This window comes from Phyllostomus hastatus, unplaced genomic scaffold, assembly GCF_019186645.2.
Source record: "Phyllostomus hastatus isolate PE091 unplaced genomic scaffold, TTU_PhHast_1.1 phas_scaffold_555, whole genome shotgun sequence".
NCBI classification, from domain to species: Eukaryota; Metazoa; Chordata; class Mammalia; order Chiroptera; family Phyllostomidae; genus Phyllostomus; species Phyllostomus hastatus.
This window is the reverse complement of record NW_025334036.1, coordinates 10009668-10023475: the sequence shown is the minus strand read 5'-3', so window position 1 is coordinate 10023475 and position 13808 is coordinate 10009668. Positions and strand designations below refer to the sequence as shown.

Sequence of the window (13808 nt, the reverse complement as noted above, 5' to 3'; positions counted from 1 at the left end):
GGTGTATGGCACAGCCGCCTGGTTTGCTTTGTCTCAGTGAGTAGGCTGTACTTGTCACGTGAGGGGTGCATCACATAGCAGCAACGAGAGCCTTCCAAGAAACAATTCAGAGAAAAGACGTGTCTACCCTTTGGACATTTCTCTCCCGGATGTAAAAACGCCCTGACAGCTACAGTCACTAAACAAAGACAAGCATCCCTGCGGCTCGGGCCCAGGGGGCTGTTACCTCGACAATGTCCGAGTTGGTCCTGCTCTCGTGCGGCTCGTTGTACTCGGTGTACTTGAGGAGCACCTTGTCCATGTCGGTGCTGGCGTACTGGAACAGCTTGTTGGAGCTGTTGAAGATGATGAGCGCTATTTCACAGTCACAGAGCACGCTGAGCTCGTAGGCTTTCTTCATTAACCCAAACTTCCTCTTTGTGAAGGTGACCTAGACGATCACAGAAACAAAAGTGTATTTTTACCAAAAGCATTAGGAGAGCTTGAATACAGGCTACCTGAAGATGAGTCTTCTTAACACTGAGTCCGATTTCAAAGGAGGAAAAGGTTCCCAGCCTTGTGCTCCCATGAGCCTCTGCGTCTCCCGCTGGCCACAGGGCTACGGTCCTACAGGAGCCTTGTACCTCCAAGGGCGCTGGCGGGGCGGCCGCTAGGGAGGTGTTCCTTTCACCGGCCCCGCTGCAGGAGGCAAGGAACCAGAGGAGACAGTTGACCAGTGAACCCTTAGCATCCAGTTAAAAATGGTTCCCCTCAGAAACCCGTCCTACATCAAGGCATCCATCATCGCTCCAACTTTACTCCCTAAACGACTAAGCACCCACTAATGTAACTTGTACTTGCCCCTCCCTCCCAAGCCCTTCTCCTGCGACCACTAAGATTCACAGTCTAGGATCAGCAAATGCCCTAATGTCCTTTGAATATTTCTTTCTTTAACTGAAGCTGTCTCCTGAAGTCCTCTCAAAGAGAGATCAATTTTTGTTTGTTTTTAAACACTACACTTCCTATACTAAAGGACCTGGAAGATATATCCCTTTTGTTCCCTATTCTCTCTTCCAAATTATCTTTCCTCCCTTCCCCTTCAAAACCCCCAGATGCTTTGAAGCTCAAGTCATGACATTTATACCACCCAATAACCTTCCGGTGGCGGGCACCAGGCGACCCGCTGGTCACTCTCCCTCATGCGCACTGAGAAGCATCACCTGACTCCTTCTCTGTCTGGCCCTGCTCTTTTCTCGGGTGACTTCAGCATCAGGTGGGGGAAACCACTACAAATACCACGGCCTCTCAGTTCCTTTATCTTCCAACTTACAAGTGATCAACCTCCACCACATGTGAAATGCCCACTCCTAAAATCATACCTTGAACTCTGCCACCAGCAATAATCACACCCGCCCCCGGAGACCTCACTTTCATGCATCCCACTTTCCTGCCTCTCTTCCTACTCTTCTCGGCTGCATGGTCTCTCCAGAAGTTCTTTCACCTTTATCAAGTGCTCCAATTACTGATCTCATGACCTTATTACCATCTAGTCTCATGTCCTTTCTCACCTCTGGATTCCTTGATCCATCACGATTTTCACTCCCTTGCAAACACACATGACTCCTTTACCCCTTTCTCACTCACATGCTTGCCTGGCACAGCCCCAGTCAGGGACTGACCCCCTATCCACACACCAAATCATCCCTGTCTCTCTATCCAAGCAGCTCACACTCCTCCTGGGAACACCTGAGCACACACACATGCACACACTCGATGTTTCCAAGCTCGTGATCATAAAACTCAACATTCGATGGTGCCTGACAATCAAAAATTCCCTTGTGTCTTCGCCCGTCCTCCAGGTCAGCTATTTCCCACGCTCTCCCCCCGCCGCAGACCACTGAGACAGCAGACACAGGCGCGTCCCGTCACCGAGTCAGCAGCTTGAACGCTGCATCTGCACCCCGCCACCCTCTCCCTCCTCTGCTGCTGGTGTCAGCATTCCTGGTCCCGCTCCTCCCCAGATGCCACAGGCTTCCCTCTCCCCCCATCAGTGACGGTCTCCTTCCTCTCCACCAGGTCAAAGGCCGCAAGCCCAGAAACGTGCTCTAGCCCCCCTCCGACTCCACACTGCTCCTGCAGCCACCACCCCTTCTCCCTGCTCCATTTCAGAGCTCGGGTGTTTGGAAGACACGTCTGCGGCCATCCCCAGGTTCACACCACCTGTTCTCTCCCACCCCACTGCCCTCAGGCTTCCACTCCCCACGTTCCCCTAACACTTGTCAACAATAACCTTCGATTTATGTGAGTAAGGTCAATCGTCCCTTTTCCGTCCTTATCCTAGCAGAGTGTCAGCAGCACTGGGCAAGGATGACCACGTTCTCGTTCTTCAAACACCTTCTTCACCAAGTGCTCAGCGCACAGCACCCTCCCAGTGCTCCTCCTGCTTCGGTGGCTGCTGCTCCTCAGCCTTCGGAGCTGCGACCTCTTCCTCCCTCTGCTCAGCGCTGTGTACTGAAGGGCCCAGGGGCTTCGGCCTCGAGCTCCTTCTCCGCTTTACCCCCACTGTCCTTGCCGGGTGACTGCATCCAGAGTCGTGATTTTGAAAAACTATAAATATGCTCTTTCAATAGACTTTTCCATTTCAGCAACTGGTACCACCTTCCATTCAAACAAAGCCAAAAGACTCTAAGAGCTGTCCTTGATCCCTCTTACCAAATAAGCTACCACACCAATCCATCAACAAATTGTGTCTACTCCACCTCTCAGACACATCTCAAATGTCCATGCTTCTGTCTACACCGCTACCACCCTTGGCTGACTTACAGCACCTCTAATGTGTATTATTTATGTAACCATCTTACTGCAGTTCCTGTTTCACCTACTGTACCCTATAGTAATAGTTGCCATTTACCTTCCAGTGTGACATTTTTGACATATAAATCAAAATGTGTAAGTGGGAGTTTAGTTTTTCATTGCACTGAAAGTAATATTCAAGCTCATTAAGAAAACAAAATAAATGATCTGGCCTCATTCTCACTGACCCTATTTCATCACTCACAACTACCTTCATTACTAAGAATTCCTCCTATAAGTATGAATTTTCGTTTTGAAATAGGCTTATAAACTTTGGTACCTGAAACATTTAATTTCATTTTATTTTTATGTACTATAAAATTTAAATAATTTGTAAGTATCAGTATTAATAAAGCTATTTCAGTGTTTATTAGCCAAAATAAGTAAAAATTTTATTTTTCAATTGCCATTTTACTCCAAGATTATAATCACTATAAAGAAAGAATAAAGCTAAAGACCTTACCTATAAAACTCAGTGCTCCTATAAACTGAGACACATTTTGCTTTAACCTAACCAGTTTTTCTAATTTTGTATCAAATCCAAAACTCAGCAAATATACTTCTCTACATTTAAGAAGGCTGGCCGCGCCACCTCTAAAAGACCTTCTATACTTAAGTCCCAAGTACCTGCAAAGATTCTCGCATGATATATATTTAGGCATATCTTTAGTTCATTGTTGAACTGAAAAGTCGATAAGAGACTTAAGGTTTCTGGTCGAGCACATACAGGAGCTTGAAGTTGCCACTCCATCCTAACAACAAATAAAAAGCTGAATAAGCTGAAAATTTAACTCTTCTTCCATCCCTCAGAGAACTGAGGTCAGAGCGCAACTCCTGCCCCCCTCGCCCCCAAACTGGAGCCGGCACCAGGGCAGGAAAAGCAGAACTGTAGCTGAGGAGATGCCGGCGGCTTCGTGTGGACAACCATCAGAGATAAAAACCCCAGGCCCAGCCTGAGGGGACACACCTGTGCTTCTGCTGTTTTACCTCCCTGGGGTCCAGGGTACAGATCAGAGGAACGCCCCTTGGGCTTCCAGCAGGGAGAGGAGAAAGGAGCTACTCTGAATATGCCGGGACATAGGTTCTTAAGGAGGCCTGCCCTCGAGACAGACTCTGTTACCACAGCCTAACGAGGGGAGGAGGGAAACAGCCTGTGCAGTTCCTCGCAGCCATCCGAGCCCACCTGCGGCTGGGGGTGCACACCACAAAGCACTCACAAAGTGCGCAGTCCGCCGGCACAGGTTCCCGGAAGACTGAGTCCTGGTCACAGGACGACAGGACACTTCTCTCCCCACACCGCGTGACTAAGGGCCCACCACTGCGGTGCCTTTTACCTAGTGCATCACGCCTGGCTCTCGGCAGAAATCGCACGGCATACTGAGGGGCAAGAAACACACCCTGAAGACGCAGAGCTCGCATCAGAAGCAGTGTCACATACGGCAGAACTGTCGGACTTATCAGACCGGCAACTCAAAATAACTACGACTAACGTGCCAAGGGCTCCCATGGCGACAGCAGACAACGTGCAGGAACAGGTCAGCCGAGAGACGGGAATTCTAAAAGAATGACAATTTCAAATGCTGGCAATAAAAAAACACTGTAAGATAAATGAATTGTCTTTGATGGGTTCATCTGTCAGCTGGAAACCAACAAGGAAAGAATCTCTGAGTTTGAGGATATGTCAACAGAAACTATGAATACCAGAAGAAAGAGAAATAACAGAAGAAATATTTGAATCAATAACATTTGGGAGTTTCCTCCAAATTAATGTCAGACACCAAACCACAGATCCGGGAAGCTCTAAGAACACCAATGATATGAATGCAAACAACAAAAAAACTCTTAAAACCCTAATGACACCAAGGCATATTACATCTAAGCTATATAGATTCAAAGATTTTTTAAAAAAATCTTGAAAAAAGCCAGAGGGACAGAACACCTTATATACATAAGTGTAAATATAAGAATTACATCCAATTTCTCCTCAGAAACCATGCGATGAAGAAGAGTGTGTTTAACATGTTAAGGGGGGAAAACCCACTAACCTAAAATGCTGTTAAGCAACTACACTTCAGAAGAAATAAAGACTTCCCTAGACAAACAAAAACAGGAAATCCATGGCCAGTAGACCTGTTGTAAAAGAAACGCTGAAAGTTCTTCAGAGAGAAGGATAATAATACAGACCAGAAACTCTGATCTACATAAAGGAAGTGTTGTTATTCTTAATTGATGTAACAGATAACAGTTTGCTCACAATAACAGCAACAATGTATTGAAATGATTATAGCTCATGTAACAATGGAAGGAACAACAGCGACAATACAGGGGATGGAAAGGAGGCATTACGGATACTTTGTTATGATAAGGCAGTGAAAGCCCATGAAGCTGAATAGAGGTATTTGAAAGTAAACTTGGGTTAGTTACAAACGTAAACTGCAAAGTCTAGGGCAACCATTAAAAAGAGAAAAAAAAAAAAACTAAGTATAACTGATATGTTAAGTAGAGAAAATGGAATCAAAATAATCCATTAAAACCACCAAAAGAAGAAAAAGCATAAGATAAGAATAAAAACAAAGAACAAGAGTAATAAATAGAACACGAATGCAGTAGATACTAATCCAACAATTGCTTTAAAAGTCAATGTTCTAAATTTGCCAATTAAAAAGTAAAGATTGTCAGCGAATCAGAAAATAATACCTAACGATATATGGTGTCCACAAGAAGTCCACTGTCAATATAAAGACACACATAGGGTAAAAGCAAAGGGAGGGAAAAAGACATCCTCTACTAACACTAACCAAAAGAGAACTGAAGAAGCTGTGTTGATTTCAGACAGCAGATTTCAGAGCAAGGAAAATTATCAAGATCAAAAAAGGGCACCACATGATGACAAAGGGGTCAGTTCTCCAGGACAACATAACAATCCTTAGACCCTTAAAACGTGTGAACCAAACAACAGAGCGTCAAAGATCTGTGAGGCAAGGAGAAACAGATGAATTCATTATCATAGTGGGAGATTTCAATACCCTTCTACCAACAATGTTGGAGAAAATCCGTAAGGACATGTATGATTGGTATCTGCTTCATCCAACAACAGCAGAAGACACATTACTCTAGAGCTCACATGAAACACTAAGACACATTCTGGGCCATAAAATACAGCTTAACAAACTTAAAAGAACAGAAATCATACAATGTATGTTCTCAGATGACAATGGCATTAAACAAACAAAAAAAATCAGTAATAGAAAGATAACTGGAAAATCCCAAAATACTTGGAGATGAAGTAGCACACTTCTAAGTAACACAGAAATCAAAGAAGCAATCTCAAGAGAAATTAACTATTTTGAACTAAATGAAAATGAAAATACAACTTATCGACTTGTGAGATGCAATGAAAGCGAAGCCTGGAGGAAACTGATAGCACCGAATGCACATATGGGCAAAGAAGAAAGACCTAAAAGCAATAATTTAAGCCACCACCTTAGGAAATTTTCAAAAGAGCAAATCAATCCAAAGAAAGCAGAAGAAAGAATAAGAACAGAAATCAATAAAACTGAAAACAGGAAATCAATAGAGAAAAATCTACAAAACCCAAAACTGGTCATCCAGATACCTCCAGCCAGGGTAACTAAGAAAACAAGATACAAATTACTAAGACCACAAATGAAAGAAGGGATGTCACAACTCAACTACAGATCCCATGGATAATAAAAGAAAACAACACTATGCCTATAGGTTTGATGATCTAGATGAAAGAACAATTCCTTGAAAGACACAATCAGCCAAACCACACAAGAAAAAAACAGGTCTATTCAGACTCTCTATTAATTGGATCAATAATTAACAACCTTCTAAAACAGAAAGCACCAGGCCCAGACGAGCTCCCTGGTGAATTCCAGCAAACACTTAAGAAATTATACCAATACTCTACAATCTTCCAGAAGAGAGAAACAGTACCCCCTACCTACGGTTCTGGTTTACAAGGTCACCCATGGTCAACTGTGGTCTGAAAATATTAAACGGGACATTTCAGAAATAAACAATTCATGCGTTTTAAATTGGGCGCCATCCTAAGGAGCACAGTGGAACCTCGAGCCGCCCTGCCCGGGGCGTGATTTGGTCCAGCACATCTGCACCGCACGTGCTGCTCACCTGCTGCTGGTTCAGAGGTCCTCTTGCGTCCAAGTTACCCTTATTTTACTCACTAACGGCCCCAAAGCCCAACAGTAGTGATGCTGGCAATTTGGACACGCCCAAGAGAGGCTGGAAAGTGCTTCCTTTAAGTGAAGAGGTGTACGAACAGGAAAAAACACTGTAGGTAGAAGGCTTTGGTACTATTTGCAGCTCCAGGCACCCGCTGGGGGGTTTGGAATGTGACACCCGTGGATGAGGGGGAGTCCTGCACTGACTACAGCTTCAGAGGACACCACTCTGCCTAGAAGATTGGATGTAACAGAGCTAGGTACACAGCAGGAAAACAATCCTTTAGAGTGTACATTTCCCTCAACTGTAAAGCTCTCCTTCTCCTTTTACATTTTATTGTATTTTTACCATTACCATGTATTCCCCTTATATTCCCTCCCCCCTGCAATCACCATGCTGTTGCAATTAGATGTTTATGGATGTCATGCAGAGATTTTCCTTCCAGACGATATTTTTATAAGACATCTACTTCTCACACATAGCTGCTGAGCTTCAGTGGCAGACTCTATCTTTCTAACAAGGTCCTTTCCTTCACTTAAAGACTTCCATTACACAGTCAGTCATCCCGGCCTGGCGCTCCGCTCCCTCGCCGCGTGGAGTCCTTTCCCCTGGTGGGTGCCATCTCTCTGTGCTTGTGACAAGAGGGCAGGGGCTCTTACGTGCTTTGCTGCTTATGCCCCGATAAACCCTATTTACATGTGTCCCGCATGTGCTCGTGAAGCAGGTGCCCATGCCTGCCTACATGTCAAATCCTCTGACCTGTGAAGGGAAACTTACTTGTAACCTCACTGAGAATCATTCCTTTGGAATTAGGGACTGGTTATCAGCCTTTCCTATTTTATGAGCTTTGGTAATGAACCCCACTGTGTGAGCCTTACGCTGTAGCTAAGGAACCTCCCTGAGCTGAACAAGGGCCCTCATCAATTCGGCCTATAGGCAGCCCTCGCCACTCCCACTAACTTCTCTACCAGTTGCTGAGTTTTGTCCCCAATTATGCCCACATGACCGAACAAGTGCTCGGACTTTGCAGAACACATTTTTAGTGCTGTTCTGTTCCTTGTAAGCTTCCAGAAACCAGCTGTTCTTAAAACTTCTCCTGATGAGGAGCTTTTCCAGAGACAACTTCTCTCCCTCCTGCATATGCTTTGAATAGTTTGCTCACAATAATCTGGAAAATTATTTTTCCTTCTTTTTTCTTTAAACCGAGGGGTTGTCAGATTTCCCCTTAAAGAGCCAGAGAGTGGAGACTTTAGACCTCTGAGCCACATGGTCTCTGGGGTAACTGACTACTTGAGTACGTTGTTGGAGTGGAAAGCAGCCACAGGCCGCACATACATGAATGGGCGTGGCAACAACGCATTATTCGCAAAAGCAGGCAGCCAGCCTGTGGACCACAGTTTTCAAGCCCTGCTTTAAACCCTTACAACTTCTGGTCTTTGTCGATTGGTAATCACAACTATCCTGAACTGGCAGGTGTTGGCTGACTTTGGTACTGAAACCATACGGGGTTGGCAAAAGTAGGTGTGCAGTTGTGAATACACAAAACAGAGCTTATTCTTGCATTGTTTATTAATTATTGCATTATTTTCCATACGAACAACTGTAAACCTACTTTGGCCAACCCTGTACATAAATGTTTTAGAATATTTGTGAGTAATAGTTGTAAAAAAATTCTATTTGTTGGTTAACCAGAAAATTTAACTTACCGGACACATCACTGATGGCGGTAGCTAACTTAGGAATTACCTACTTGTGCAAAGAGAGGTGATAATCTAAAGTGACCAAGATGCAGAAAACCAACAATCAAATGTACAGAAGATTAAATGTATTCTGATAAATCTACACAATGAATGGTGGTGGTGGGCTGCAGTGACTTTACATCTTTTTTACCTATATTTCTTGCAATTAACACACATGATTTCTGAAATTAAAGTTTCTCTAAAACACATGATAAAAAGCCAAAACTTGCTGATTGCTAAAATATTTAATTTACTATAGAAATAAAAATACTGACTTGAAATTAAACTTAAGAAAAATGCAACCATTTTATTCTATACTCCTTTTTAAAAAAATTATTCACATCCATTAAATATATAAATTAAAATTTCATTTACCTGTCGGTTCCTTTCATCCATTATGCGTGTGATTTGTATTTTCTTCCGCCCCATTTTCAGTCACCTTTCCTTCCTTATATTCCAAATATTTAATTCAAAAATTAATTTTCTTCAATACCCTAATGCATCGTACACAGCTTCTATTATTTCAACTCCTTGTCCAAGGGCTACAGCTGAAATTTTCTACAGGATCTAAAAGAAAACACAAATTAGCAAATTTAAGTTCTATAAATTGGCAAATCATGAAAAGGTTATACAAATTTCAAACCTGTTTTTATGCTTCACACTGACAGCGCTATTTGTCCAAATTTCTGGTTACATAAAATTAGGAAATAAGTTGAAGTGTTGTTCATTTTGCCCCTAAACTCACTGATGGATGATGTCACAAAGTGGCAATGGGCACTATCGACACAATAAAACAGCAACCCACAGAATGGGAGAAAATAACTGCAAAGCACATTACCTCATACAAGACTAATATCCAGGATACATTTAAAGATCCCCAATAATAACAAAAAATTAACTATTCAATTTAAAAAATAGGCAAAGGACTTGAATAGACATTTCTCCAAAGATATGAAAATAAGCACATGAAAAGATGCTCAAAATCCCTCTGTCACTAATGCAAATCAAAACCACAACATGAAACCACGTCACACCCATCTGAATGGCTATTATCAAAACAAAACAAACACAAAAAAGTGTTAATAGGCAGAAATTGGAACCCTTGAGCGTAGTTTTGGAAATGCAAAATGGTCAAGTTGCTGTGGAAAACAGCCAGGTGGTTACTTGAAAAAACAAATCTAGAATTACCATTTGATCCAACAATTCCACTCCTGGGTAGACACCCCCAAAAATGAAAGTACGGACTCAAGAAACATGTCTGTACACGTGCTGATAAAACACATGCTGACAGGAGCGTCATTCACTGCCGTCAACAGGTGCCAAAAACTCAAATGTCCTCTGGCACGCGAATGGAGGAGCAACACAAACGAAACCCAGAGAAGTATAGTATGCATATACTATGAACATAAAGCGGAATATTTTTCAGCCTTAAAAAAGGAAATCCTATCACAGCATGTGAATCTTGAAAGTATTGTGCTAAGCAAAATAAGCCAGCCACAGAATAAATACTATATAATTCCATTTACATGAGGTACCTGCGGCAAATTCACGGAAAAAGGAAAATGGTAGTTGACAGGGACAGAAGGAAGGAAGGAATGGGACACTACCGCTCAAGGGGACAGAGTTTCAGGATGAGATGATGAGAAAGCTCTGGAGACGGATGGTGGTGATCGCCGCACAGAAATGTGGAAGTACTTAACGCCACTGACCTGCACACTCAAAAATGGCTAAAATGGTCAATAATGAGGTATGTATATTTTACCACAATTTCAAAAAACACAAATACTCTAAAAAGTGTGCATACCCTTTAAATAATAGAACATTACAAATGTTATTCATACAAAGAGTTTTGGTAGAAATGGCAACATTTAAAACCCACCTTTAGAACTATAAAACCTATCTTTAGCAAACACAGTTGGGAATTCTTTTCCCACAGAGAAAGGAAAATACCTTACCTAGGGGATAAAAATGAATCTCTCTAATTAAACCCCCAAGGCCTATAACTCTATTCAGGCAACAATAATAGAGTAAAAACTCAGTTGAAACTAAACTCTCACCTGAGATTTTTTTGTATGTAATTTTAAAAAATCAGGAACTAGAGTTTTAAAAAGATTCCCAATATGAGTTTTGTTGTCTTAATTTAACAGATTAACAGAATCCAGCACTCTGATTCAGACCAAATTACATTAATACTGATACAGATGTTCAGCCTTTTAAAATCAATTTTGTTTACTATTTTAAAAAAACTTGTTGCTTAAGTAAGTACACATAAATATTTTAAGAGCACGGACTTTAAACAGAAGGTGAACTTTACTTTCAACTTGGCCCTTATTAAATCAACACCACTCTGAGTCTGTTCATCAAAACACACCATTTTCATGATTCCAATAAATCAACTGTGTATTAATTTTTTTCAAAAGCTACTAAAATAAACTTTCTAATAAAGTAACTATGTACAATCAACAACTAAATGCTGTAAATAAACAGGTATCTACCAAGAGACAATGATTCATTCTTTCTTTAAAAGAGAGGAAACTTAAGAATTCAATTTTGGACATATTACACTTGAAATGGTCATGGGTCGCACAACTGAAAAGGCCAAATAGGAAGCTGACACAAGACTCAGAAATCACGGCTAAAAATACACCGTGGGAGTCTTGGGCATCTAGACAGTGTTAACATTGGAAGAAAAATGCACCCACCTAGGGGTAAAATATAAAAGGACAAGAAACTGAAAGCACCACGGAAGAAAACACTTTGTCTCTGAAGACGAATAGCCCAAAATCATCCTCTAGATATAAGGTTTTTGAACAATTTGGCCATCATTTAAAAAAAATTTTTTTTCAAATCTGAATTTCAGCTTCCCTTGAAAATTCCCTTTTATTTCTAAAAATTCTAAGAAAATAATAAGACAATGACAAAAATGTGTGTATGGATGCTCACCCCCAAGGCAATCAAAATATGAAAACATAAATGGCAAAAATACTACGCAAGCACCCAGGGATAACCTGTTTCTATAATAAAATATGGTAGCCAATAATAAGGCCTAGACATTTTACAAGTGTTCACAATGCATTTTCGTGGGCAGGAAAATATGTAATTCTAGAATGCTTTTAAGAATTCTACTGAGGTAGCATGCACAAGCAAAAGGTGCCATTGTACACGGACTCATGTCACAGAAATTAATCACTTGTGGATAGTTTTTAAAAACTACATTGACTTTTTCTAAAATAAGTGCCATTGTGGGAGAAGAATTATTACAAACAGCAAAAACCCATGGCTGCCTTTAAAATCAAGAAGAAAAAGGAGGCCAGAAAGCATGAACTTTAAACATTACTGAAATGTCCCTTGTACTTTACTGTTTTGTGCAATTTCCAGTTACTCTTTCTTCACAACTAGCTTGGAATTTGAAAGCATTTTCCGACTGAGGAGGACTGTTAGAAGCTGAGTGAAAAAACACCTAGCCCTAAAATAGTTGAATAACCTTTGGTAACTGACAATTTCAAAGTAAAAGAAACTTTTTTTGTAACAGGGAAATTGAAATTATACATGCTGTATGTACCACTGGAGGCTAGAATAAAATATGCGTGCAAATATCTGAGGGAAAGTTAACAAGTATATTTGCAAGCATGCCATGTTATTAACATTTATTTTATCTTTTTAAATTTTTGTATTGTTGTCACTACCACAGATGTCCCTATTTCCCCCTCTTTTCCCCACCTCTACCCAGCCCCAACCCCACCTTCCCTCTGGCCATCACCATAGTGTACTCGGTGTCTAATCATCAGAGAGATGCAAACTAAAACCACAATGAGATACGACCTCACACCTGCCAGAATGGCCACCATCAATAAATCCACAAACATAAGTGCTGGGGAGGACGTGGAGAAAGGGGAACCCTAGCGCACTGTTGGTGGGAATGCAGACTGGGGCAGCCGCTGTGGAAACAGTAAGGAGCTTCCACAAAAAACTAAAGATGGAACTGCCTTTTGACCCAGCAATTCCTCTTCTGGGAATATATCCTAGGGATCTGGAAACACGAATTTGAAAGAATATACGCAACCTTATGTCCACAGCAGTGTTACTGACAATAGCCAAGATGTGGAAACAGCCCGAGTGCTCAGCAGTCGATGAGTGGGTAAAAAGGCTGTGGTACGTTTACACAATGGAATACTACATGACTGTAACAAAGAAGGAAAACGTCCGTTTTGCTACAGCATGAATGGACCTGGAGGTTATTGTGCTAGGTGAAATTAGCCAGTCAGAGAAAGACAAATGCCACATGCTCACACTCGCATGTGGAAAGCAATGGACAAAGTAAACTGATGAACAAAACAGAAACAGAGGCATGGACACACGGAGCAGACTGACAGCTGTCAGAGGGGAGGGGTGACGGGGAAACTGGGTGAAGGAAGGGGAAGGGATTAGCCAAAGAACATACATGTTATTAATATTTGTGATCAAAAAAATAATTTATTGTGTGCATGCTAGTTCACATATTTACTTCTCTTGAAACATATGAATACCTTTTTTGCATAGGCAATAAAAATCAGAAAAAATTAAATGGCAAACATTATCTTGTAACTAATTTCCAATAAATGAATGTCAAAAAGGTATGTAAAGTTATACATTATTAAAAAAGCAAGCTAAACATGACACAAAAGTACTGACATATATTAGTGACATATTACATAATAATACAGCATTTAAATTAATATACAGTTTATACACAGTTTACATTTTTTCCTCAAGCTCTGTAAATAGTCTATTGACAAAAAGAAGGGGAAGAAAGAATGCTGAGTCGACACTGCTCCATGACCCACTTTCATCTACGCCTTGTTCTTCACCACACTCCAATCAAGCTACTTGAAAAGTGTATGATCCTCTAATTTTCGGCTTACCTAAGAAATCATTTTGTATTGTAACCTCTACCCTTTTAGCAAAGAAGAAACTCAAGTCCAAGGAAAAAAGCGTGCCATCCAAACCCTCAGTTTGCTCACACACCCAGGAACTTTCCTCCTGTGACACAGC

The 13808-nt window shown here is 41.4% G+C and overlaps 1 protein-coding gene across 7 annotated transcripts in view; it reads right to left on the bottom strand.

Moving 5' to 3' along the window:
* Positions 1-13808, bottom strand: part of MEF2A (myocyte enhancer factor 2A) — a 102091-nt gene that overhangs the window by 41303 nt on the left and 46980 nt on the right. For 6 of the 7 annotated variants that reach the window (XM_045824768.1, XM_045824770.1, XM_045824772.1 and 3 more), the window contains 2 exons: positions 9153-9344; positions 227-430 (listed from right to left, as the gene is read on the bottom strand). In XM_045824768.1, the coding sequence (XP_045680724.1) occupies positions 227-430; positions 9153-9206 (258 nt within the window). In that variant the 5' untranslated portion in view covers positions 9207-9344. Of the gene's footprint in view, positions 1-226; positions 431-9152; positions 9345-10834; positions 10938-13808 lie in introns of those variants that run through there. The other variant, XM_045824771.1, reaches the window with a different exon arrangement.